The 24,334-nt window shown below is 35.6% G+C and overlaps 1 protein-coding gene across 2 annotated transcripts in view; it reads left to right on the top strand.

The window, feature by feature from the left end:
• The window catches only part of UBE2E2 (ubiquitin conjugating enzyme E2 E2), a 216,196-nt gene that overhangs the window by 8,077 nt on the left and 183,785 nt on the right, over positions 1–24,334 (top strand). For both annotated transcript variants that reach the window (XM_061996571.1, XM_061996570.1), the window contains exon 3: positions 4,611–4,661. In XM_061996571.1, the coding sequence (XP_061852555.1) occupies positions 4,611–4,661 (51 nt within the window). The remainder of the gene's footprint in view (positions 1–4,610; positions 4,662–24,334) is intronic.

Below are 24,334 nucleotides of genomic sequence, written 5' to 3'. Positions count from 1 at the left end.
ACATAGTAGCTCAACAAATAAATGTATTGTTTTCCTTGGCTCCTGAAGTTGATAGTTGAAAATCTATCAACCTTTGTGTCCAGTCCTGGATTTTTTTAATAAATATCTGTGCCTGCAATGAATGGTAAAGTTTGAAGCTTTAATTGTAATCTTATATTTTCATTATTGAAAGAAGTTACAATGTTAAGGAGTAGCAAATAGGTAATAGATTAAATCTGTTTGAAATTCAATAAAATAAAAATGAGGGTTATTTTTCCCCTCTCTCTTTACATAGCACTGTTTTCCAGGAATCTGGGCATGACATTTAGCATGTTGAATATTGACTGCAAAATATATAGTGCTTTTTCTTATTAGAAATATCCTTGTCATTTATTTTGCACCCAGTATGAAGGTGAGAGTGTTGCTTTTCCTCTGGCGTGAATCTAACCATCTTCAGATCAATTTCTAGCTCAGTTTATGCAAGATTGACATAATTGCATTTCTTAGTAATTTCTAAATAGCATTTTGTTTGGTATGTAGTATTTGTTCACTTGACTTCTATGGATAAAGAGGCATGTATTTTAGAAAAGTAGACATAAAAATAGCTCATTGTCATAGAATCCTGTATTTTGTATCTTTTCCTATTAATCATATCGGGAGATCCTCTGACAGCTTTAGTTCTGTCTTGATTTTAGAGAACTTTAATTGTTTCATAAAGGAAACAATGCACAGTCCCCCTAGGCTTGGAACAGTAGTAAATACATGTCTTTGAGAATTAATAATATTTGAAATCCAGTGTACTTCCATGCTTTTGAATTTAAGAGTAGATTAACCTTTGCACTATTACTGGAAGGCAACTATATTTGTTCTTCTGTGTTAGTAAAATGAAGGGGGAAAATATTATATATTTACATATAATATCTATAAATATGAGAGAGATGGAGAGAGGAAGGTCAGAAGAATTCTTTAAGACCAGACAAAGACAATCAGATCTGACATTGCAAATTAAATGCCCTGTGTGTACAGCCCAGGGCTTTGATTACTAGCGATGGCTTCTCCTTCTGCTGTCACCCCGTTTGACAATATATAGTAAAGCAATATGTCATTATGTTTAAATATAAACTGTATAAATATAATGATTTTAATTTAGAATGCTTTTCCTCTCTGACATAGCTAAACATAACTGTAGTGAGGCAGAAAATCCAAAGAAAGAGATGCTAGAAAAGACCCTGTAAAAAATGTTTTGTTGCCAGAGGCCACATACTCTTGTGGTGAACCCTCTGTGGTCAGTGAAGGAAATGAGGCACATCCTCTCCTATGCCAGATTCAGAGTGCAACTCAATGGATATATGAAACAAGTGCCAGAGCAGGGGAATAACTTGTGCAGGCAAAGACCAGCTTGCACATTGGAGGTCTCTATCAGTATGAGGTTCTCTGGGATGTTGTTCGATGATTTAATTGTAACTTTGAATGCTGTGATGTGAACAAGCTATTGCGTGTCAGCTGCTCTACAGACACCATTTATGAATGTGCTCTCAGCATGAAAGCAAGGTAAATTAAGGTTGCAACAAAAGAGGTGTAAGGTGTACATATTAATTTTAGTTTGGAATGCCACAGAATAGGAGAATAAATGTGTACAACTTACTGAGGAGGAAATGATGGACAGTATCGTATTAATATGTTGTGTCTTGTTTTCATGATATAAAAATAGTCGTGAATGAAACATCTCTTAGATACTTGCAAAAGCAATTAGGAATTGGAACATAAAAAATAAATACCACCGGATCAATTATTGCTTGAAGCAGAAAAATGTCTTGTTTGTGTTTGCTTAATTACAGGAGAAGCTTGATAAAGGATCATTTTAGTGCTCTTGGCCTTAGAAGTTAGGAATTTTGAGTTGGACTAGAACAGAGGGAGAAAAAGAGAGAGCTCTGTATCCTTATATTTTCATAATGGAAGGACATGGATTAGAATTTAAGAGGAAGAATTAAATGTTTTTCTTTTGAGTCTACAGCTTAAGCCGCATATTTTTGATGTGTCTTGGACTCATTGTAATACAGCGAAATGTTAACAACTTTTACTACTATGTGTAAAGCAAATGAATAATCCTTGATGCTATAGAAGTTCAATGCCATGATTCTGTAATTTCCCATAAGGCAGAAAAACAAGCCCTAAAATCTGAAACTGAAGGAGATTCCATGCTTCTTTGAGTTTCAGTGATTTGAATTTGTGGCAGTATAAATTTCAAAAACACAGTAGAAATTTGAGAAATATTAAATAAATATTTTAAACATCTCTCACACTTAAATGATCCCCCTTCTAAAAGGAATGAACTGTTGGGACTGTTTAAATTTTGTAACTTTTAAAAAAGCAACATGTTTGTTGTGCTTAGGCTTCACTAATCAGATTTTTCCCTTTTAAAAAATGTGGTGGGTTTTCAGTGTCACTACAATGACTTGCAAATACTGTTTAGGCAACCCATGCCTGCATATTCCAAGAAAGAAATTATATTTATTGAGGAAATTCTTTATACTGGATATGTTACTATTTCAATGAGTAGACAAAGCAAGTAAATATCTAATTTCTTCTCATCTACAGGAGTAACTGGTGGGTGTGTATGTAGGTTTGGGGTTCATAGAGGTTAGAAGAAAAAAAAAATCATTCTTTCAGATACTTTTCAACTACATCAGATGGTCTAATAAATGATTATTACCTCTACCTACAGATCTTGTTCACATATGTCCTAATTATTCCAGAATGTGAATGATAAAGGATTGGAATTTCTGGTTCAGACCAGTTCCTCTGCTGCTTTTGGTTCATTTATTCGTTGTAGCCATAAAATCAACTCATAGTGGTATAAGGGGAATTTTGATAGTGCCTGTGAGACTTCTTGCATGTAAGAATGTATTAGTATCATAACATTATATAAAGAATTAAACTGCTCATTTTTTTTATTCATGTCAATATACCTGAATGTTTATTTTGATAAACGATTTTATTTGTCCGTATTTATGTGGGTAGAAATAATTTTAAACAAGATATCTGTGTACATCAGATCTGAACTTTTGGGTTGTGACTTGAGTGTGTTTCAGGAATGTGAGTGACGTTGTCATGCAAGTTTTCTTTCTTAGAGTAGGGAATAGCAGGAATAGTAATCTGTTTCTATACATGACAGGAGAAGGGAAGAAGAAAATGCTGAGGGTAAACTGAATTTTTTTTTTTTCCTTTCTCCTCCTAAATGTTCGTGTTTTTGTACTGAAGCAGCCTATAAAAAAGCCTTGGGTGTAGTTTATACGGAAGGTGGCTGTCAGAGTCCTGCTTATGCCATCATATTCTGGCAAGTCTTTGGGAACTGTAAACTCCTACAAGTTCCTTTGGGAACTCTGTAAACTTCCACTCTGCATGTTTAAATTTTTTTCAGAGGGTGAGATGCTGGCTGTCATGCAGACACTGATATAACAGAAATGAGCCTGTATTGCCAGATATGGCAGAGATCAGGAATTCAAGGACTTGGCATGGGAGCGTAAGCCTGGGAATATACAGAAATCCTTAGTAATGAAGTTGTGTGGCCTGGTGAAAGACCTCTAGCAGCATGGCCGTAACAATTGCAATACTACTGGGACCTGAACTGGACCTGCCCAGCTTCATGTCTTTACCAGTGACCAGGAGGATATTGCAGAGCTCATTCTCAAGTGTGCAGATGGGAGAAAGCAATTGGTTTGTGCAGTGTCAGAGCTACTGCTGAGAGGGATGCCAGCAGGCTGCAAGAGAGGGTTGACAGGGAGTTCATGAAAGGCAACAAGGACAAGTGTGACATCATGCTTTTGGGAAGGACTAACTCCTTGTAACGATACAGGCGGAGGAGCAGCTCTGCTGAGAAGGATGTGAGGGTCCTGGCAGATAGCAAGCTCCATGTGAGGCAGCAGTAACAGCTAACCTCCTCCTGGGATGTATTAACAGGAGCACAGTCAATAAGCAGATGAAAGTGATTTATCTCCCTTTACTGAGCTCTCTCAATAGACTGCTTTCAGAATAACACCAGCACCCAGTTTTGAACCTCCCAGTACAAGGAAGGCACATATTGGAGTCAATCCAGCACTGAGTCCTCAGCCTGGCCAGGTAGGCTTTAGGGAGAACTGACAGCAGCACCCCGATGCCTAGCAGGAGTTTATGGAGTTGAGAGACAAATAGCCTCAAATAGTTTTTTTGTCTCAAATAGAGAGACAAATAGTTGAGGTTTTTTGCCCTACCGGTATGATACACATTAAGAAGCCAACTATTCTGGAGAGCAAAAGCTATGAGATATCTAGGCAGAGTGGAAATAGAGAAGGAGGGTGTAAGAGACATTTAATCATTATTTAAGTGAACAAAGGAGCTGAGAACCCCAACCTACAGAAAAAGTGGGATTTTTTTAGGTGTTCGTGGCATAACTTGTCTCAGATTGGAGGCTCATTTTTCAGGAAAGATTTGATTTTCAGTTCCACATTTTGTTGCATAATTCCATGAAACCTTTTAGCATCAGATTTCCATCAGAAATTATAAGAATTATATATATTTTTTTAGAAATATTCATAAAAAGTGAAAGAATTATATTGCAAAAAAGATCTGATTTTTTTTTTTTTCCTCTTAAGAATTCAGAAAGAACTTGCAGAAATTACATTAGACCCTCCTCCAAACTGTAGGTAAGTTCACCTGTATTTTATTAATTTGAAATATGAAAATGGAATATATGGAATTACAGGACTAGAGTAAATTTTGCCTGTTTCTTTGTGCTGATTACTTAGTAATTTTGGAATAAAAGTTGACAGATAACATGTTTGCCTGTGTTCAAAGAGTAGATATGACACACTTCGTGGTTGCAAAAGTAATGGTTGCAAAAACTGACGAGCGCTATGATGCATTAAGAGATACCGGATAAAAATGAAATCATCTTTCATTTGAGGTGTTTAAAAATGGCATTTTGTTTGATTCTGTAAAATGTAATGTTGGTGGCAATTGCCGGTAAGTTTGTGATTCTGTTTTCTTGCAAATTGTTAAGCCACTGAATATAATGGAGAAGGAAAAATGTTATAGACACAAACTATTATTAATATTCTGACTGTGTTTCTGGCGATCAATTATGATCCTGAAGTAGAGTATATTGTTGCATAGGCTTTCTAGTAATGACTTTGCACATATTTGGGTGTCAGGAACATTTACTTTCAGTGTGTTTAAAATTGGCTTTGAAATGAGCAATGAGTAGGCCTAGAAACCCTTGCTGCCTCGTGTCCACGACAGTATACAGTTGTTTTCAGATGGTTGTCTTGGGCTTCTTATCTGTCAGCTTGACATATGGTCAGTGTTGGAGCCAGGCCAGGGCTGTGCAGTGCTCCTTAAAGGAGCCCCTGCCACCTCCCCTCTTGCGGTGATAGGTCAGGCTCAGTGTAGAAGAATAGTTTGCATCCAATCCTACCAGCCTATCTCAACTGATGTGGTTAGTAGAATTCATTCTATTAGTGCAGTAAAAAGAAAGATTGCTAGAAATGGCTGATTGCATGCAGCTTTTATAATGAATCCCAATATGTTTCAGTATCAAATTAACTAAGCAACTGGTAGTAAAAATGACAGTCAGCTTTATTGTTTTGGTCTCTTGACAAAAGTATATGTGTGAGAAAATATTCTAACAAGATTTGATGTGGTTGTACTGGATCTCAAGATACAAGTCAAGTGGCTATGTACTAAAGTACTGCATAGTGAAGTAGCCTTGCAATAATAGCGTTCAAAGAGTATTTCAGTCAATTAGGAGGAGCAGTTCTCTGCTAGATAAAACATTTTAATAGCTAAGCTGTTCTGTCATACTTATGACTGTGTGCGAGCCTTCAATCACATCAAAGCTGTTTCATATGGCAGATTTTACTTAGGTGTTGATGACTGATGCCTATTAGTGGATTGATTTGCTGAGATGAATATAAAACTTCAGTCTGTTGTCGAAGAATGTGTAAGTCTTTGAACTGAGTCGAAGAAGCTCGTAGTTTTTGCAGCCGTGTTGTTTGTTCTAGTTTTCTGAATACTTCCCTTTGTAACAGCAGTTGTTTCTGTATACAAGATACTGTTAATTTGATGGGTTTTTTTGCTAGCAACTGTAAAGTGAGGATTGACTGTCTTAGTGGAAAGCCCTTTGGTGAATTGTCAATTAAAAAAAAAAAAGTGAGCTGGAGATTTCCTGATTTTCTTGAATTATTTACAGTAATGTTAAAGTAGCAATAAAGTGCACTGCATGATGCTGTTTTGCAAAATCAAAAGATTACATCTAACTTAATGTGTCTGCTGCTTTAACACAGTTCTTAAGATGCAGAATTATTTCATGTTGTGATCTTGATAGATAACCATTAGTAACTTTATTATTAACAAATATGTTTTTAGAGTCAATACAGAATCACTCAGTTTTATGCTCTGTTGACATAGTCTAAACAGTGTTTTCATTTGAAGTTCATCTATTTTCTATTATAGTTAAACATCACAAAATAAATACATCAATCAGACAAGGTTCTTCAGCGTAACGAAGAAAACCAAGCTATAGTACAGTGTATACAGTGTATTTTACCCTAAAGTATTGATATGCCTTTTCTTGGTTTTACTGAAATTTAGATCACTATTATAAGGTGTTAGATTTTTCTATTAGAAAAACATATTTCATAAACATAAGTTCCTTGTAGGTTACTTGAAATATTTTGATTTGATTTTTAAATGCTAAGTAGTTATTTAGGAAATTCTGATAGGCAGACTCTTGGACTGAATTGGAACTCGAACACAAAAAGTGTTGCAAGACTTTCTTTTAACTACAGGAGGACAAAGCTTCAAGTTTCTCTTATTCAGGAAAAAACCCAAAATGGAACAGTATCTGTAGTACAGTAGCATCCCTTAATGGCATGCTAGCCTACATAGTCAGTACAAGTGCCAAGGGAATTTCAGCTTCCAGTTCTGCAGCAGCTGCTATCTTAATGCTTCCCCTGCCTCACCCTCATGAAGAGAATAGGCTGTATAATCTTCTTGTTTGTCTGGAAGACAAAAAAAAAGTCTTGCTCACACATGTGCCTTGTAATTGGCAGATTATCACTGGTGCGACTTGCAGCATCTTTCCAAAACTGTGGAAAGCTGTGGATTTCAGAGTTCCTAAAAAATCTGTCATGTTTGGCTTTAAAAGAAGATTTAATGTTACAAGAAATGGTAGTTGCTTGCCTTGCTAGGTATTCAAATTCTGTAGTTGGGTTATAGAAAGAGTCCTCTTGACTCCACAAACTTTGTATAATTCCTCAGGACTGAGAATGTGTTCTAAATATCAACAAGTCAAGCTGGGGTGAACGTGGGAGCTGAACAGTATAATCATTGCTGTTTTTGGAGGAAGGCATTTCCAAAACCAAACTTGTTATACTAAACATTTAACAGAATGAACTGTGTGCTTTTTTGTATCTGTTGTGTCCTATCACTTCCCCCATCTTCCTTTAACTTGTATAGAGTGGAATTTACAGCCAGCGAGAGTCCTGAATGCTAAACAGATACCTTTGTATTTTCCATCCACAGCATGAGTGAAATTTTAGTTTGTCAGGAGATTATATACCTAAATACCTCTTCCTTTTTTTCCTCCTCATTGAGATACCAAATCTTGATTGCTAGGAGTGTCACACATAACTCTGAGTAGTGTGGTATATACCTTTTCTCATGGGTGATAAAAACCTCATCTTTAACTATCATTTTTGTATATTATTATGCTGAAATAGGGGAATAGTTGGGAATTCTTGTAGCTAAAATAATGCCTTTTGAAACTTTCTCATATTTTGGACTGCTTCTTGTCTAAGACAATAGATTGCATAGAATACAACTGTTGTCAGTATTTTATCGTATTTCCCTTCCTACTGGCAAGAGAACAACATCTCTGTGGCAATTTATACCAATTATTTACATGGGAAAATAATATTTGGAAAGTATTTCATGTGTTTTTAGCTTCTTTAAATGTGGACTTACAAGCTGGAAACAAGGAGAGCCAGCACAAAGCGAATAGTAGCTCTCTGCGGACACCACTTGGAGAAATTGCTCAAAATTTTCCTATTAAGTCACTGTTGTTACTTGTCTTCCTCTTCATGTTTTCTTTTGATGTTCTCTAGCATATTTGTTACTATTCTGCTCTTTTCTGTGTATTTACTGCAATTCCCTTTATGTTTTATATGTTTTATTTTGTTTTCCCTGTAGCAATATGGATAAGGCTTGAGGCTCATAAATATAAAGGCCTGTGCAGTTTAGTGGACAAATTGACTGTTTCTCATTCCTAAACAATCAATTTTAAACTCTTCATGTGGTCTATCTCTTCTATTAGTTTGGAATAATTACATTAGTTGTTGGATTCCTATACTATCTGCAAAATCAATAACCAATATATCTGATCCTAGTATTTTGCTTGTGAAAACTAATCACACTGAAAAGACTTAAAACGTGGTTCTTTTTCGGGTGATGTAGAGAAGTGCCCAGTGAAATGGCAAATGATTCAACTTAGCTTAGTGAGAGAAGTCAATGTGGCTCATGGGTGCCTCTCATGCTATTAATGACTGTATGGAGTCAGACATTGCTATTTAATGTTGCTCTGACTCTGGTTTTGCTGGAATGATGACACCAGGATCTTCACAACCCTAAGGGTTTATGTGAGTTCCATACATTTAAGTTACTCTTCTTAGGGCCAATTTTTTAAACTCTTGGCCTGTGCTACTTTAATGCTAAGGGGATGGCAGAAGAGTCAGGAGCAAAAAACATGTGTGAGTCTGGGAGAGAGAGATTGTCAGCCTTGCTCTGTGATGCAGGGAGAAGTGTAGGGATCTAGAGCAGCAGGTACAGGAAGTATCTCTCATGCTTACCTGGCCTACTCAAGTCTTGTTCCTTCACTTTCATTCAAGGAACTTGGGTGTGGGGGGCTCTGGATAATCTTGTCTATAAATGCTTCCTTAAAATATTTGCATAAATATGAGAATATTTGCAGAAAGCAGAGCAATGTGTTCTTTAAATGCAAAATCAGTTCTCCTGGGTGTTGGAAGGATTCATTTTTTAAACCAATTTGTTCAACCTAAATTTGCTTTCTTCTTTAGCTTGCACAGGAAGTTTATGTGATGATTTTGGTAACATTAAGCTCTTGCTCAGTAGTACTGTGTCTGCTTAGGTAGAGTCTACTACCTATTTTACTACCTTTAGATGCCTGCTGAGTTATTTTTCCCCTTGTGCAAAATGGACAGCCTGCTGCAATGCGGTGCTTCCTTGCTCTGTAACCAAAGAAGAAACTTTAAGGCAGTATAGACACAGAACAGTTTGTCTTTACTGGCTGATTTCTTCATAAAACTCTGGAAGTGCAAAGGGTGATCAGCATCATGCTCATGGTTGTTGTGTCACTGGGAAGTAGTGTGGGAGTATAGCACCTCTGTCTAAAGACAGACTTAATCCTTTTTCTTCTAATAGAGGTTTCACTGAAGGAGGACCTAGATACAAATTTCAAGTGGAAAAAAAAAATGTAGCAGCTTACTTTTATTTTAAAATGAACTAGGATCAGTGATTTTGGTTGTTTGAGTTAGGGATGCATTAGTCTGTTGCCATAGGCACATGACTGTGACGCATGTGATGCTGACATGTGAGCGAGATGTGTGTTTTCACCAGAATAAGGAATGCTTTCTTTTAATGTATTTCCTCACAAACATTTCCAGCCTCCTTGGTATGAATCTGGGCTCTTTTCCCATTCCATTATGTTACCCATGGAGTTTACCTTCTGCCTGTATAGCCTTACTTTGATCTGCTGCTACTTTTCTATAACCTTCAATGGATAATGTGACACAGAAAATTGTATATGAATTTGCCTGGCTAAGCCTCTTAAGATTTTACAGCAAATAGCAAAAACTGAGTAAAAAAAAATAGAACCACATAGAAGCAGTTGATATCAACGTGCAGAACCCTGTTGTCTTAAAGTCTGTGATGTATCAACATTCATTTGAGGATAAGAATGAATGTAAAATGTATTTGAGTGTTCATTGCAGCAGCTGCTTTATTTTTTAGTTTTGTTTCTTTTTCTGCTTCAAGAGCATCAGGAAACATATCTCAATACCGTACAAGTTAGTGATTGCACTGGGATTGTATATTACAATAGAGCCTATACTATATTTTGTCACTTAAGTTAGTTTGCCTATTTTTTATAAATAGTGGGTTTCTTAGATTTATTACTTTGGTATCTTGAAGTATCTCAGATGAAAATTGTCAGGTTACTTTTTAATATGTAATCTTCTAATTCTTCCAGCTATTTTCTTTTCAGGCAGTGCAAGACAGTGTCTCCTGTGCTTTAAGGTCTGAAGCATGTAACTGTACCAACATTTTTTAAACGAATATGTTTGTTTTAACTGTAAAAGTGACCTTTCAATGTCATATTGTTCACAAAGCATCTGTTTTTAAAAAATAATGCACAGATGTTTCTTTTTGTGTGTCTTCCATGTGTCATGATGCAGTGTGCTTTGTAAGGCCATCCAAAATATAGCTGATGTTTCTTTAGTGATCTGATGTCTTTGAAAATGTATATTCAATATGAAAAATTATGGAGAGCATTGAGCATTCTGGGTTTAGGGTTTTTTTAATTAAACTGAATTCTGGATATCCACTTGGTTCTATTTCTGCTTGCAGTCATAGGGTAGTTTTATGATTGATTATATGCAGCACTTAAAAGCTTCTGGATGTGTTGCAGGCATTGGTGGCTGGAAAACTTAGCAACTTTCATGAACATAGGAGGGAAAAGAAAAAGGCTGTAAAGGGAGTCTGTGGCTGGCTGCTTGCCAGGACTGGCAACTTCACTTGCTGAGGATGAAGTGAGGAACTGACTGACAACATCCATTAATACCTCCCAACATAACAATTCCTCCACATGATTTCTGCCAGTTCTCCCAGTTTTTGAATGATGACAAGGCCTCTCCCAGGAGGAGATAGTATTAGAGAAGAGTAAGAGTACTTCAGCAAGCACTGTGTGAGTGTGGATTTGTAAGGTCACAGGCATTCCAGAGTACATCCCGTGGGACAGCTGAAGCAGGAAAATAAATGCAGATAAGGGCATAAGGAGGTGTCCTGACAATCACAAATTCCTTGAAGCAGGAAAGGGCAGAAAAGTGCCCAAAAAGAAGTCCGTGATGGATATGGAAGGAATCCTTGATATTTGCAATGTGCTTAGTGTACTAAATTAGTAGTGTTCTGGTTGAAATTGCAAGTGTGGGGAAGGTGGAGTAGATTGTAACAGATGTAAAAAGAAACACTTTCATGCTTTTAGTGTGAGGAGTTCTGAACAGATTTTCTTCCAGTGACTTTACATCTACTTGTGGTAAGTCTTTGTAAGTTAGTTTTCTAGGAAGTGCAAGGGCAATCCTCAATGGATTATCACCCATAAACATTTCTTTTGCTCTCTCCTACATAGCCAAATGAAATTGTTTGGGGGTTTCTTTTGTTTGTTTTTTTCCCCCTGTGAGCCTGAATTTTGTTTATAACATAAAACTGATATTATATATGCATGTTTTTGTGATCTACTCAATACAACCCTCATAAAACACCAAGAAATTCTCTCCCACCACCAAGACCTAAAATAAGTGTGATAAATAAACAGTCATTGCTTGCCAGCAAGGGAAAGGAAAGTCACACTGGCCGAGACTTTGCATCACTATTAGGAGCTTTGAAAAGAAATCTCTAAATGTGTAGCTTTTAAATTTAGTGAGGTCTTTCCATGTGTGGGGGTTTTTTTCCTTTTTTTTTTTTTCCCCGAAATGTAGTCTTGTACAAAAACTACAGCAGGATCAATTTCTTTATAGAAATTTGATTGAGCAAGGTTACTTGAACGTGTCACTGTAGTAGGTACTATTGCACCGAAAAAGCAGTCACTGCCATTTTATGATAATCACGTAAGAAACGTGCTTTTATTAGCAACTCATTACCCTTTAGTAAATTACTCATTATTGAATAAATGGGGGAAATGGAAAGTATTTTGTCTGTTGTTTGGAACTGACAACATTACTGATAATGAAGTATTTCTTTCCTTAAATAAATGGCACAATCTCAGAAGTGCCTAATGCTGTTGTTTTCCATACACCCACATTTGATCAGAATTTGAACTCTCATCTATGTCATGTTAAAAATTATTTCATTTTTAAGAAAATAAGAAAGCATCTGACAAGTGCATGTTATTTCCTGAATGCCGTCGTGTACCTTTTATTCCTTTCCAAAAAAGGAACAAAAAAAACCTCATTTTCCTCTCTCTCCTTGGAAATCTACTTTAAAAAATCATTCTTTTGCTGTTCCAATACCACAGTTTTCCAGCTTTTGAACGTCTGTTAACTTCTGCACATCATTCTTTTGTGTTTGTTTTTATTTTCACTTGTTGTTCTTGCTGGTTTTGTTTGTTTTCACATAGGCATGACAATCAAAGGTAATGCTGTGATGTATCTTATATTCTTGGTATGCATGGAATGTGTATAGATTTACAATTAGTTATTTGAATTTAATGATATTGTTTTCAAAAATCTGACAGAAAAGCTGCAGTCTAAGGCTAAAAAGTTATGAGCTAGTAATAGAACATGCTTTACAACATTTCAGAAACAAAGAAATTGATCTGGGTACTGTTTTCTTGGTGTGCAATAAAACTTATTTATGCTGTAGTTACACATTTGCAGCTTTGTTACAAGCTTTTGGGGGTATCGAATTGGCTGCAGCTTTTAATCATATTATAACACTTGCTAAATGTTGCTAATTACAATTAAGATATCTACTTGAAATAATCTTTATTTTCATTTTCTCTGACTTTTTTTCCCCCACTTATTTACATGCCTTTAATTTTTCATTTTAACAGTTCACACAGCATTTTAATTTATTTTTGTTTCAAAGCTGTGGAATTGGATTAAACAGGGTTTTTTAAACACTTCCATGTTGCTTGGAAGGAAGCCAGTTACTGTGTATCAGCTTAATAGAAACCATGCTTAGCAGTGCCTCCCATATGGCAGTGCGTGTTTGTGTGGTAAGGCATTATGTGTTTTAAATATTACCTTTTATATGAAAGTCAAATTCATGCCAGAATCTGAAGTTTCCTCTGATTAATGTTAACAAAAATAGGAGAAAGCCAACTGTTTCTGTTTTTTAGGGAGAAATATGTAATTAGATACATAATTTACTGTCTGCTCTGCCCAAAAGCCATATTTATGTAGCCTTTATTAACTTAAGATACATACTGTGCCTAGAGCAGGCTATAGGTGAATGATAATATACATTCTTGACACTTATAGCCTTTTAATGTTGTAAATATTGTGGAGGCCAAGATGGTGACTCTAGCTAAGACTGAAATACAAAGGTTTGTGCTTAATTCAGGAGACTGAGTTAGACTTGCAGAATAAGCAGTGAACCATTATAGTAATTACTCATTGAGTAACACTTGACACAGTTGGCAAGTTAAAGCTTAAATTTCTCAAGTTTTGCCTGGTTTGGATGTTGTGTTTTTGTGGGTTTTTTTTCCTTTTAAATTTAGAACTTAATATAACTATGAAATTTGGAGCTTAGTATAGCCTTTATGAAATGTAGAGCTTTTAAAGGCATTTGTTCTGGATTGACTGGCTGTAGATGGTCTTTTTGTAGAGTTTAGTAGTGACACTTTGTATTGAAATTTCTTTTTAAAAAAGATAATATTGTTTAGCGGGGAAATAGAGAATAATTTCATTCTTTCAAAATGATTGCCTCATCTTTGGTACAGGTTGGTTTTGGGGAGAGGAGGGCTTTTTATTTCTGCAAGAAATATCAGTTTGTGAAGTACTGACAGTAATCACCACTGAAAGTATACACTGTAAATCTCATTTGGATAATTATCTTTCTTATTGCGACTTTAAAACTGCCAAAGGAAATTCTTTTCTTTCTCTGACCCAGTGCAGTATCTTCTGCATCAGTCATAATTATATGGGTAATGTGTATAACCCCTTAGTAACAAATTGGATTTATTTTACATTTGAAGATGTTCTAATTTTAAAATGGCAAGTAAGTGTTTTATTACACTAATTTCTGCTTATTCTGTTTACACGTAAGAAGACAGTGCTTAGGACTTTATGCTTCTGATATTAAAAAAATAGATTTTTTTAAAAAAATAGATTTTTATTTAATAACTCTAGTGTACTTAAAATAACTATATGGTGTCAACTGAAAGTATTTTTACCATAAATGTGATCCACAGAATTTTAAAATGCTGTTGGTTTCATTATTTGGTATCTTGGGTAGTGTAAATTGGATGAATATATGTATTACCTGTAAAATTAGGCATGTTATAACCCTTCAAAAGAGGATAGATGGAACGTAACACATTTAACTTTTAGAGAGGTTTATGATTGAAATATTGTCTTCCTAGCATGCGATTTCAGACTTGTTGGTCTAACTAATAGATTGCTAAGCTCATAGCTGTAGCATTTAGGGTTTCAAATTTGAGTCTTGCAGTCAAGCTGGGTTCATAAGAAAACTAGTTTCAGAACTGCTATGACAAATGCAGTTCTAGCTTTTGCAGTAACATTAAGGAGCCATGGATGGGATTCAATGAGTATTCTGGGTTAAATTGTTGGCTGGAGTTAACTGGGCTTGAGCATTGCACAGGAACTTTGAGTCGACAGCATGAAAACAGACCGTTCCTCTTATTTCAGATTTTGTTGGATAGCTCGATGAAAAGAGCATTCTTGACTGGGATTTTTAGGGAAGAGTGTCCAGCTGTTGATTGCTGGATAAGCATTAGCCTTGGTCGCTGTTATGTTGAATTAAGTTATTTTTTCTGTGGCAGGCATTACAGGAGGCAGTTGGGCTTGCTTATTCAAAGTACTTTGTGGGAGAGTACTTTTTGCCACTGGATCTCTCCCAATGCAAAGGACTGATTTTGCTGGGTGGGTAAGAAACACAACCAGGTCTTCTTATATCTCCTGCATACAATCTGCCACAGTGCCCGACAAAAAGAATCCTCTGGAGTCACTTTGTGTCTAGAGTACAAAGAGCAAGTTCTTTGTCTTGCCTCTCCCTTTTCTGAAGTACTTGTATAAGACCTGCCATTGTTTGGCTCAGAGAAAATAGTCATCTCTACTGGAGAAAAAACTCAATACCCCGTATGCCTCCTCCATAAAGACCTGTTTGCTTATTTGTCTTCTGTTGCAGATAAAATAAGACCTGTCAGTCTATAAAAATAAGCCTAAAAGAGGACTTGCTTCACTGCCATGCCTTATTCACAGCAATGTCCTGTTGGTCTCAGCAAGAACAGTAAAATACTCTGACACACAGTGTGCACACTACAAAAATGAAGTGTCATATAAAAAATGGCTATAAACATTTTCACAGTCAGTTGTCATTGCACGTTTGAAGGTGGGAAATTCTTAGAGAAGATGACTCAATTTTCTTCCTTCCCTGCATGTCTGGGCTGCCTAGAGGGGAAGAAGAGTCTACTTCATATGGCATTTCAATGGGCTGTTGTCAGCACAACTACTATAATCCTGGTTGCCTGAGTTTCAATCTATCAACACAACCATCAGGCAGCAATGCGAGAGGACTATTTTCAATTTTGATTCAGCATTAACTGAATTATATTTTGGGGGTTTGATGCTGTTTGAATTGTTTGGGTTTTTTATTATTTTATTTTAAAACTATAGTCTTCAAAGAATAAGATTCAGTGATCACAAATATCATTGGGCTGAGAAACTGCCTAGCTGATATGCATCACATAATCAACTTGAAAAATCTCATTTGAATCTAGTATTATTGTAGTGTAAATGAGGTTTAAATTTATGATTCAAGTATAATGACCTCTTGCATTGCAAACCCCTCTGAGAGATATTTAATTAATAATGTATGTTAGCTGTGTTTTGACATATATGTGTGGTATACATTTTTCAAGTAGCCACAAATACAACCTGAAAAGCCCACAACGTGGGGGCTGTAGAATGATGCATTTTTAAGATGTTCTGCAACAACCTGCTTTGCTCCTAACTGAATACAAATAACTGAGGGATGACAGCTATCTGGGTTTCAGTAGAATCTTTGTGATTTATGTGATAATGATAATTTTATTCTGCTGCCAGTACAGAGCACTTTGCAGACTGATATCAAGGTTAATTGTCACTTTGAGAAGAAGTGAAGCAGTCTGCCAACCTGATGCTCTACTCAGCTGAGAAAGATAATTATTATTCAAGTAGTATTTAAATGAGCCCAAATGCTGATTAAAGACTCAACCAAAATATTTTGGTTTTTTCTCTGGTGTTCATTCACTGTACTAGAGAATGAGGTCATCACTGTGTATAAATATCACTAATGGACGCTGTAGTAAAAACATGCTGAGTATTTACAGAACTTACAAGGAGTGGGTTTCCTCCCATGTGGGCTGTTGGGAAATATTTTAAGCTTGAGTTCTTCTTGTCAACATATCCTAATTCTTTTATGTCTGTGGTTGCTCTTAACAATTGCACTGTTATCTTCTATATGACTCCTTATGCACTATGGCTAACCTTATTGATGCATCTGAGAGGTTACAATTTGTACTATGCCTTGCAAATTCTTAGGGTTACACTGTGTTCTGTGTATCTCATGTTGATTCAAAAGGTAATTTTAAGTATTTCCCCTCTAGATTCAGAGAATTGTAAGCAGCCCAGTGACCAAAGAAAACAGAGAAATAAGACAGAAGAAATATGCTAATATTGCTATAAAATAACAAGTTGGGAGTTTTTTGTATTCTTGTTGGCTGCTCAACTTTTTAATGGAGCCAGTAAGTGTAGACCTATATCTGTGAGAGCCACAAGGCTGTCCCAAAATCTGGGACTGGTTTTGTCCAATTTACAGAACCCTTTTCACCTTAGGGTCTTAGGATTTTACTATATGGCTTTCCCTCTTTTTGAAATATTTTCACTGGACAGAATGCATGTACTATGTACCTGCTGCCTGCCCACCCCCGTGAGAATTTTCTTCTTTTTTTTTTTTTTTTTACAGGGTTGTTTAAAAATGATCAGCTACAGGGGTCTCAGCCTTGAGAATTTATTTCAGTGCAGCAGTAACTGTATGTTGATACTGCTGTTCTTTTCTGCAATGGCAAACTGTCTTTTTCCTTATTCAAGTGAAAACCTCTGGTTTGTGTTTTAGCAATTTGTTTGTTGCTAATATTTCAGTAAAGTGAGTTCTGTTTGTTTGGGTTTTTAAAAATTACTTAGTATGTTAATTTCATGCAATTTTTTGAGCTAAATGAAGAACTAATATAACTCTACTAGACAGACTACATTGTAGATATGTGAAAAACTTGGACAAAGCAGAGTAAAATGATAGAGTAGTTACTTTAAATACTTCAAGAAGTAAAGAAAAAATAAACTTACCATAGTGGTTTATGTAAAGGGAATGGTTTTTTGCTGTGACCATCCATAACTTCCTAGCTGAGGTGTTTGCGTGTTATTACTTTGTAGGAGGACAGTTTGTTACTTACTTGTAAGAGAGCACTTACTTGTTAATTTAATTCTGTTATTTAACATACATTATAGTCCTGTGGCTAAGAAACATAAATTCGTAAATGGATTGTTTTCACTCCTAAACACTTCCATACGTTTTTGTAATATTTTTAGATTCCATGTGGCTTAGTAGCTTTCCACATGACTAATGAAGATTTTAACAAACAAGATGGAAAAGGGCCAAGTTGTAATTGTTAGTGCAGTAGCATAATCAGCCATACACGGTTTGTTTGTTATAGCTCAGCAATGGAACAATGTTTCAAAGAGAAAACACGCAGAGATGATTAGTAAGTACCACAGTGATGTGAGACTGTCCGACTACAGAAACAGTCTAGCTGGGTTATTCATAAAAATACTGTAGTTTATGCTTTCCTTTTTATTATCACAAGGACACTGATAATGTCTAATTTTAGTAGCTGTTTACTCTGAATTACTAAAAAGAAATAAATTAAAGGATTTTTTTGCCTGACTAAATGAACGTGTAGTAGAAGTGTAGCAAATGCTGCATGTTGTACAAACTAGTGAACTGGCCTACTATAGGCAAATATGAAAAGGTGAGAAGTATCTTGCAGGAAGAAAATTACTTTTAAAATTAGATGTTTATCAAAGATATAGATAAGTAACTTCAGGATTTATGTTGTAGCAATTACAAAGGCTGCAAAATGAGCGTCCTTTTATGTGTATTAATTGAAATGAAATGGAGTCAGGAATGAAAATACATTATGATAAGTAATTGAGAGAAAACTCAATTGCATAATAGTTGTTGCTGCTTTTCAGATGGTCTTTTTGAATTTGTTAGAAGCAGCTTAAAAACAAAACAAAAAACCCCAAAATACAACTAAGAAGAAAAATAAAACCAAGAATACACAAGAATCTGAATATACTTGATTCATAAAATATGCTGTTGTTTGGTCAATTGAATAAATATAAAACTTCTTGCATTTCACTTTCAGAATTTTCGTTGTCCCTAACTATTTCAGATTAATTCTGTGTCTTTTTTTGGCAAGTTCCAGATTCCACTGTGAATTCTTCCTCTCTTCATCTCAGTCCTAGAAGATGATCATTCTCTTGAGAATTAAGTAATTTAGAATGCTCATATAGTGAATAAAAAAAATTATATTTGCTGCTTATCTGTGGAAAGACAATATATTAATGTCTATTTTCTTCAAGAGTAAATGCCAATTAGTCTTAAAAATTCTTTTTGAGTTTACAGATTAATTTTGCTCACCATTTCACTCTCTGTTTAGCAAAACAATTGTCTTGTGAGCTTTACTCTGTTTTCTTCCAGCTCCTGCTATATATTTTTTAATTCTCTTGACACAGTGACGTGAATCATCAGCTTTACCTAAATATGCAAGCTATAAAAAGCTGATGAATACATTGTATTAGTTTTAAGCTGTTTTTAATTAAAAAATGTCGAGATAGATTTTTGAATTCTTTAGTTTCTGTCTAACTTACGGTTAGATTAAGTCTATTGATTTAAAACTGAATCAGTGTAAATCTTGTTTCTAAATGTTCCTGCAACTTTTTCACTGCTTTAGCTAATATATATATATATATATAAAAAATCTTAAATCACATGCTTTTCTTGAGTAGTGTAAGTTTATGCATAGGCAAGGCCTTCAGCTAGGTGTCCGTTTTACTGCTTTCTTCCTTGGTTGTCCCTGAAGAAAAATTAGAAAGTTAGGCAACTAAGTTCCGTGTTGGAGAAATATCAACTAACAGTTGGCTTCTTCACCTTTTACAGATTTTATGGGTTTCAGTGATTTTATTTGACAGGAGCTTTGTTGTAACACAGAAGATACTTTTTGGAGGCAAAGTCAACATATGTCCTGCAACATTATTTTTTATGGCATCTACTGTATTTTTTCTTTTATTGTACTTTAAGATATCATATTCAGTGTTTCTTGTTAGAGCTGAGTATTGTTTGTGTTTGCAGGTAACTGATTGAAACTAAAGGATGAACTTTTGAGCCATGGTATGGGCGTGCAAAACTTTTACCTTTTTTGAATTGACTGTTAATTTTTGGCCTGACCTTTAAATTCACTAATTACATCTTTGATAGTTTGACAGAACTATTTTATTTGAACAACATACACCTACTTTACTCATCTATATTGTCCTGTTTTACATTTAGACTTTTAATCAATGAAATTGGCCAGCTGTTGTCTTTTAACGGTGAAGTTTAATGCTGTTAGGTGGATCTACTTACTTGTTTCAGTGAGGTATAAATACAGTCATGAAGAACTCTGTTCTTTATCCTGAGCGATTATTTTTTTTTCCACACTTAGAAAGTTACTGACCTCCTTTACATTTATTGCCTTCCTTTTGAATAAAAAAATCAAGAGCCAGCCTGTTCCTTAAGGCTCTCTAAATCCATGCAGCTGAAATCTCTCTTACACATGTAGCCTGTTGCATATACTCAGACACATGTAACCCCAGACACAGGAAGAGATCGATCAACAACTAACCTCAGAGGGATCCTGCAGAATTGCCAGCAATGGTCTGCTTGGTGGAGGATCCTTGCTTGCCCTAGCACTCTCTCTCTAGTATGCCATAATGGCAGTAAGTGGTTTAAAAAAAATTCACCCCATATTGCTCATGCTCAAAATATCCTTTTATATCAAGACAGTAAACATCCTAGTTCTTTTATTTGCTTCTAAAATCAGTAACTAAATAGCTCGCCAAAAAAAGAGCAGATATTAATCAGAAAAAAAGGCCATGCTGATGAGGCATTGGGAGTATCTCATAGGTTAGATGAAGAGCTGTCACTGAATATGCAAATAAAAAGTCTGGACCTGTACAGTCATGTGACTTGACACTGTGCTAAGTTTGTGCAGATGATTATAAAAGTCAGGAGTGGCATTCTGAGGTGGAAAATAGAAGCATCTTTCACCAAAGAAGAGGGGAAAATGATCTGGGGGATGTGTGGAACACTACTGATTTTAGTGGGAGAGTGTCACATTAAAACATTGTAAGACACTAATTTAGCACACAGGCTATGTTAAAAAATAGTTACACAATCATTTTTCATTTGACAGATAATATGCATTTATTCATTTGAAAGACTATTTTAGGTTAATATACATGTGATTTGGGATTGAAATTTATTTAGAAGTTTAGGAGTAAAGAATTAAGATATGGCAACTATGTATTTTGTAAAAAAATAGTGTTTCTTCTTTTTCCATTCTTTTCGTTTAAAAAAAAAAAAACAACAACACAATACCACCACAAGAAAACCAAAGCCCAGATCTTTTAAAGGGTTCCTTTGAAGAACTGCACATTATGGTTAGGTATATTGACCAATCTGGAATGCATCTTTTGCATACTTTTAGTGAGGTGAGGGGTTTTTTTGTTCCTTCGATGTAATTCAACCAAACAAAATTTAAAAAATCAGTTGTCCCTTGTATTAACTTCACAAACCACTTGGATTTCATTTGTGGACAATTTGATCCATTCTTGCTACTGCAAAACTTTAGGTCTCTAATTTTCAAAGTTTAACACTTGTGATTTTAATTTGATTGTCATGCTCCCAGCAATCTTATTATTAAAGTTGAAATTTTATTATTACAGTTTAATGGAGAGCAGACATTAGTTTAAGTAAGGATAACACTGGGAGATGGATGTTCTGTTGTTGACTGGCCAAATACTACTTAAAGAGCTATTTTCCTGACTTCACTCTATCTTAAAACGCCACATGAATCCTCCTGTAAGAAGTAAGTATTGCTGAAAAAGCTTTTGAAAATAGCTTTGAAATTGCTATCCAATTTGAAGTAACTGATCCAGAGGATAAATTTAACAAGAATACCTTTGCTGCCAATTTGTTCTTGTATAAACATTCATCTTGTAAATAGTCATATGTTTAACCAACAACTCTATTTAGACCTTGTGGTTAGTGAACCTGTTCATCATTAAAAATGCCAGTAATAGAGCATGTGACATAGCAGTGGCCTTTTCATACCACAGACAGGAAAAGAAACTATATTAACCATATAATCTGGCTAAATTTGAAATCTGGGGGATGACTGAGTGTATTCATTGATGTTTCACTGGATTTTCTGCCTACAACAAGAATTTAGATCAACCACTGGAATTGTGATTGCATTTAGGCTGCAGATTATCAGCAGCAGAATTTGGAAAAAAATACTCCTTGTAATGGTAATTCCCTAAAATACCAATGGTATTAACACAATAAATATCCTGAGTTCCTGAATACAGAATCAAAAAAATGGTAGGGATTGGAAGGGACCTCTAAAGATCATCTAGTCCAACCACTCTGCTCAAGCAGGTCCACCTAGATCAGCTAACACAGGAACGTGTCCATGCAGGTTTTGAAGACCTCCAGAGAAGGAGATTCCACACACCTTCCCTAGGCAGCCTGTGCCAGGACTCCCTCACCCTCACAGGAAAGAAGTTTTTCTTTAAGTTTAAATGGAACCTTTTGTATTCCAGCTTTTGTCCATTACCCATAGTCCTATCACTGGACACCACAAATTAAAAAGTGTTGCCCCATGGTCCTGATGTACACCTTTTAAATACTTGTGAGTCCTCTTCTCCAGGCTGAACAGTCCCAGATGCCATGCAGAACATCTCTTTTACTCTGATAACTTCTGTTCTTTTTCTGAAGTACTTTAAAAACTATCTGTTTAATGTTTTCAGTTAAAAGATATCCATCCCTTGTGGTGTTTCATGTTTTATCCTAGCCACTTCAGTTACCTTCCTTTGTTTATTTATTTGTGTTATGCTGTTTCTTGTAGGGGAGGTGAGCCCTCTGGACTTGTCACTTAGGTTCTATACAGTTAAAATGAAGAAATACCAGAATGCATTCTTGGACTATATAGTGCAGTTATTATGTTTGCTTAGTTATTAGAACAATCTGGCAAGCCTTTGGACAACATCAACCAGTATGAACAAATGCTGTTTATGGCTAGGGAGAAGGATGGCTGAAAGATATTCCTGTCCATTAGTTGTACACTTTGAAGGGTAAGGAAGTACAGACATAGGCTGTTCAGTGGTAGCTGGCCTTAGTGCCAGCAGACAGTAATGGCACATTTAATTTACTGTTATAGGCACAGTCATTGTCTTGTACACCACCACCAACAGAAACCATATGAATCTGGACACCTTTCCATGCTAAGGGCATATATATGAGGGGTTATATATCATTTGTCTATTAGATTACTTTCAGGTTTCCCCCTTACTGCTGGGTGCTGTGGAAAGAGTAACTTTCATAGCTGTAATTGGGCTGTATTTACTCAGTGAGGGCCACCGGGGGGGTGCTGGGAAATACCTCAGTGGGCCATGGCTTTGCATAATTGTTTAGATAGGATGTTTTGGGAACGTAACCCGCTCTTCTGAATGCAATGTTGTGTTAGGATTCTTATATTGCTATGCGGCAATAATATAGTTATTCATGTATCTTAAAGCATTAACTTAATAATACTGATGTTAAGAGGTGATAGAAATGTCAAGAAAATTGTGTGCAAATTAACAAGAACCCTGTGTGCCAAAAGGGAGCAAGACATGCCTGGCTTCTAGTGAGAGATCTGAACTTTGATGTGTGAGTCCAACTGGCTGAGAAGAAATATCACCATACACCATTTTGGGGCTGTTGACATTGATGATGGTCACTGTTACTGGCCTTGTAATGTGGAAAGACTGTTTCAAGACTGTCACTTTAGGTATGCCTCTGTAGACTTTTCAGATGACATTGAAAAGTGTTCTGGAAAAGAAAAAAAAAGTGTGTTGTCATCATATGTTCAGCTTTTTTTGGACAGAAATAGGAGACTCTGCTTAACAGTGGCAGAAATGATGCTTTTACAGCTTTGACTTCTCAGATGTAAAAATGTCTGAGAAGAGCTTCCATCCTTTGCCAAAGCAGAGTGGTTGTTAACCTGGTCAAATGTTACCAAAATATGCATTCTAATTCTTTAAACGGCTGCTTAGTGACTTTTTACATGGGAACATAATTGATGGTGTCAGTTTTAATAAATAATTCAGTAGTTCTTTCTCTTTGATTGTATAGTAGGATTTGTGGATAATAGAGGTCTGAGGACTAAGTGTGACTGATGAGAATGGATGGCATATTGCTATCAATCTTGTCACTTCTTACCACATGTAAAAATTGGATTTGAGTTATTGACCATCCAACAGCATATTTGTCCTCTCGTGTGTAGAACAAAAAAATATGCTTGGAAGGTGATGATTAAACTTTGTGTGCCTGAAATAACCAGTACTAGCTACATAGCTATAGTGTTGGCTGTACTCAATTTATTTGTTTTTCCGTTTATTTATTTCCTACATGGACATTGTGAAACTCTCTTGTTTAATTTGATTGAGTTTCATTTTCTTGTAGTTTAGTTTTAAAAGAAATTTATACTTGTATTTACCATTCCAAAGTCAAACTGCATTTAGTCATTTTATGTGGTGAAAAAGAGGTTATTTGACTCTGATATTACGATGAATGCTTCATAGTAAAATGACTTGGACGGTAGATTAAGATATTATAATAGCATTTATTCTTCTGGGTGTCTTTGCTTGACATCAGGATAACTGTCTTTGGCTAAGTTTGGCTTATTCTATCGAATTGCCATTTTTTTTTCTTTCTCTATTTTTTTGTCTCAGTTATAGTTCATGATTCATCAATTTGGAATCTTTTCCACTCCGTGTTCACCTTCAATCTTAAGAGGAATTTTGATTGACTGTGCCTGATTCCTAGATATGCCTTTGTGTATGGTAATGTCCAACAATCAGAATATTGTTGGATGTTACTTTATTTGGGTGTGTGCAGGGAGAGCAAGAGACCATTTCTATCTACCGTATTTCATGTTTGTTTT

Source organism: Colius striatus, chromosome 5, assembly GCF_028858725.1.
Source record: "Colius striatus isolate bColStr4 chromosome 5, bColStr4.1.hap1, whole genome shotgun sequence".
NCBI lineage: Eukaryota > Metazoa > Chordata > Aves > Coliiformes > Coliidae > Colius > Colius striatus.
The sequence above is the reverse complement of the archived record's forward strand: the minus strand, read 5'-3'. Positions and strand labels throughout refer to the sequence as shown.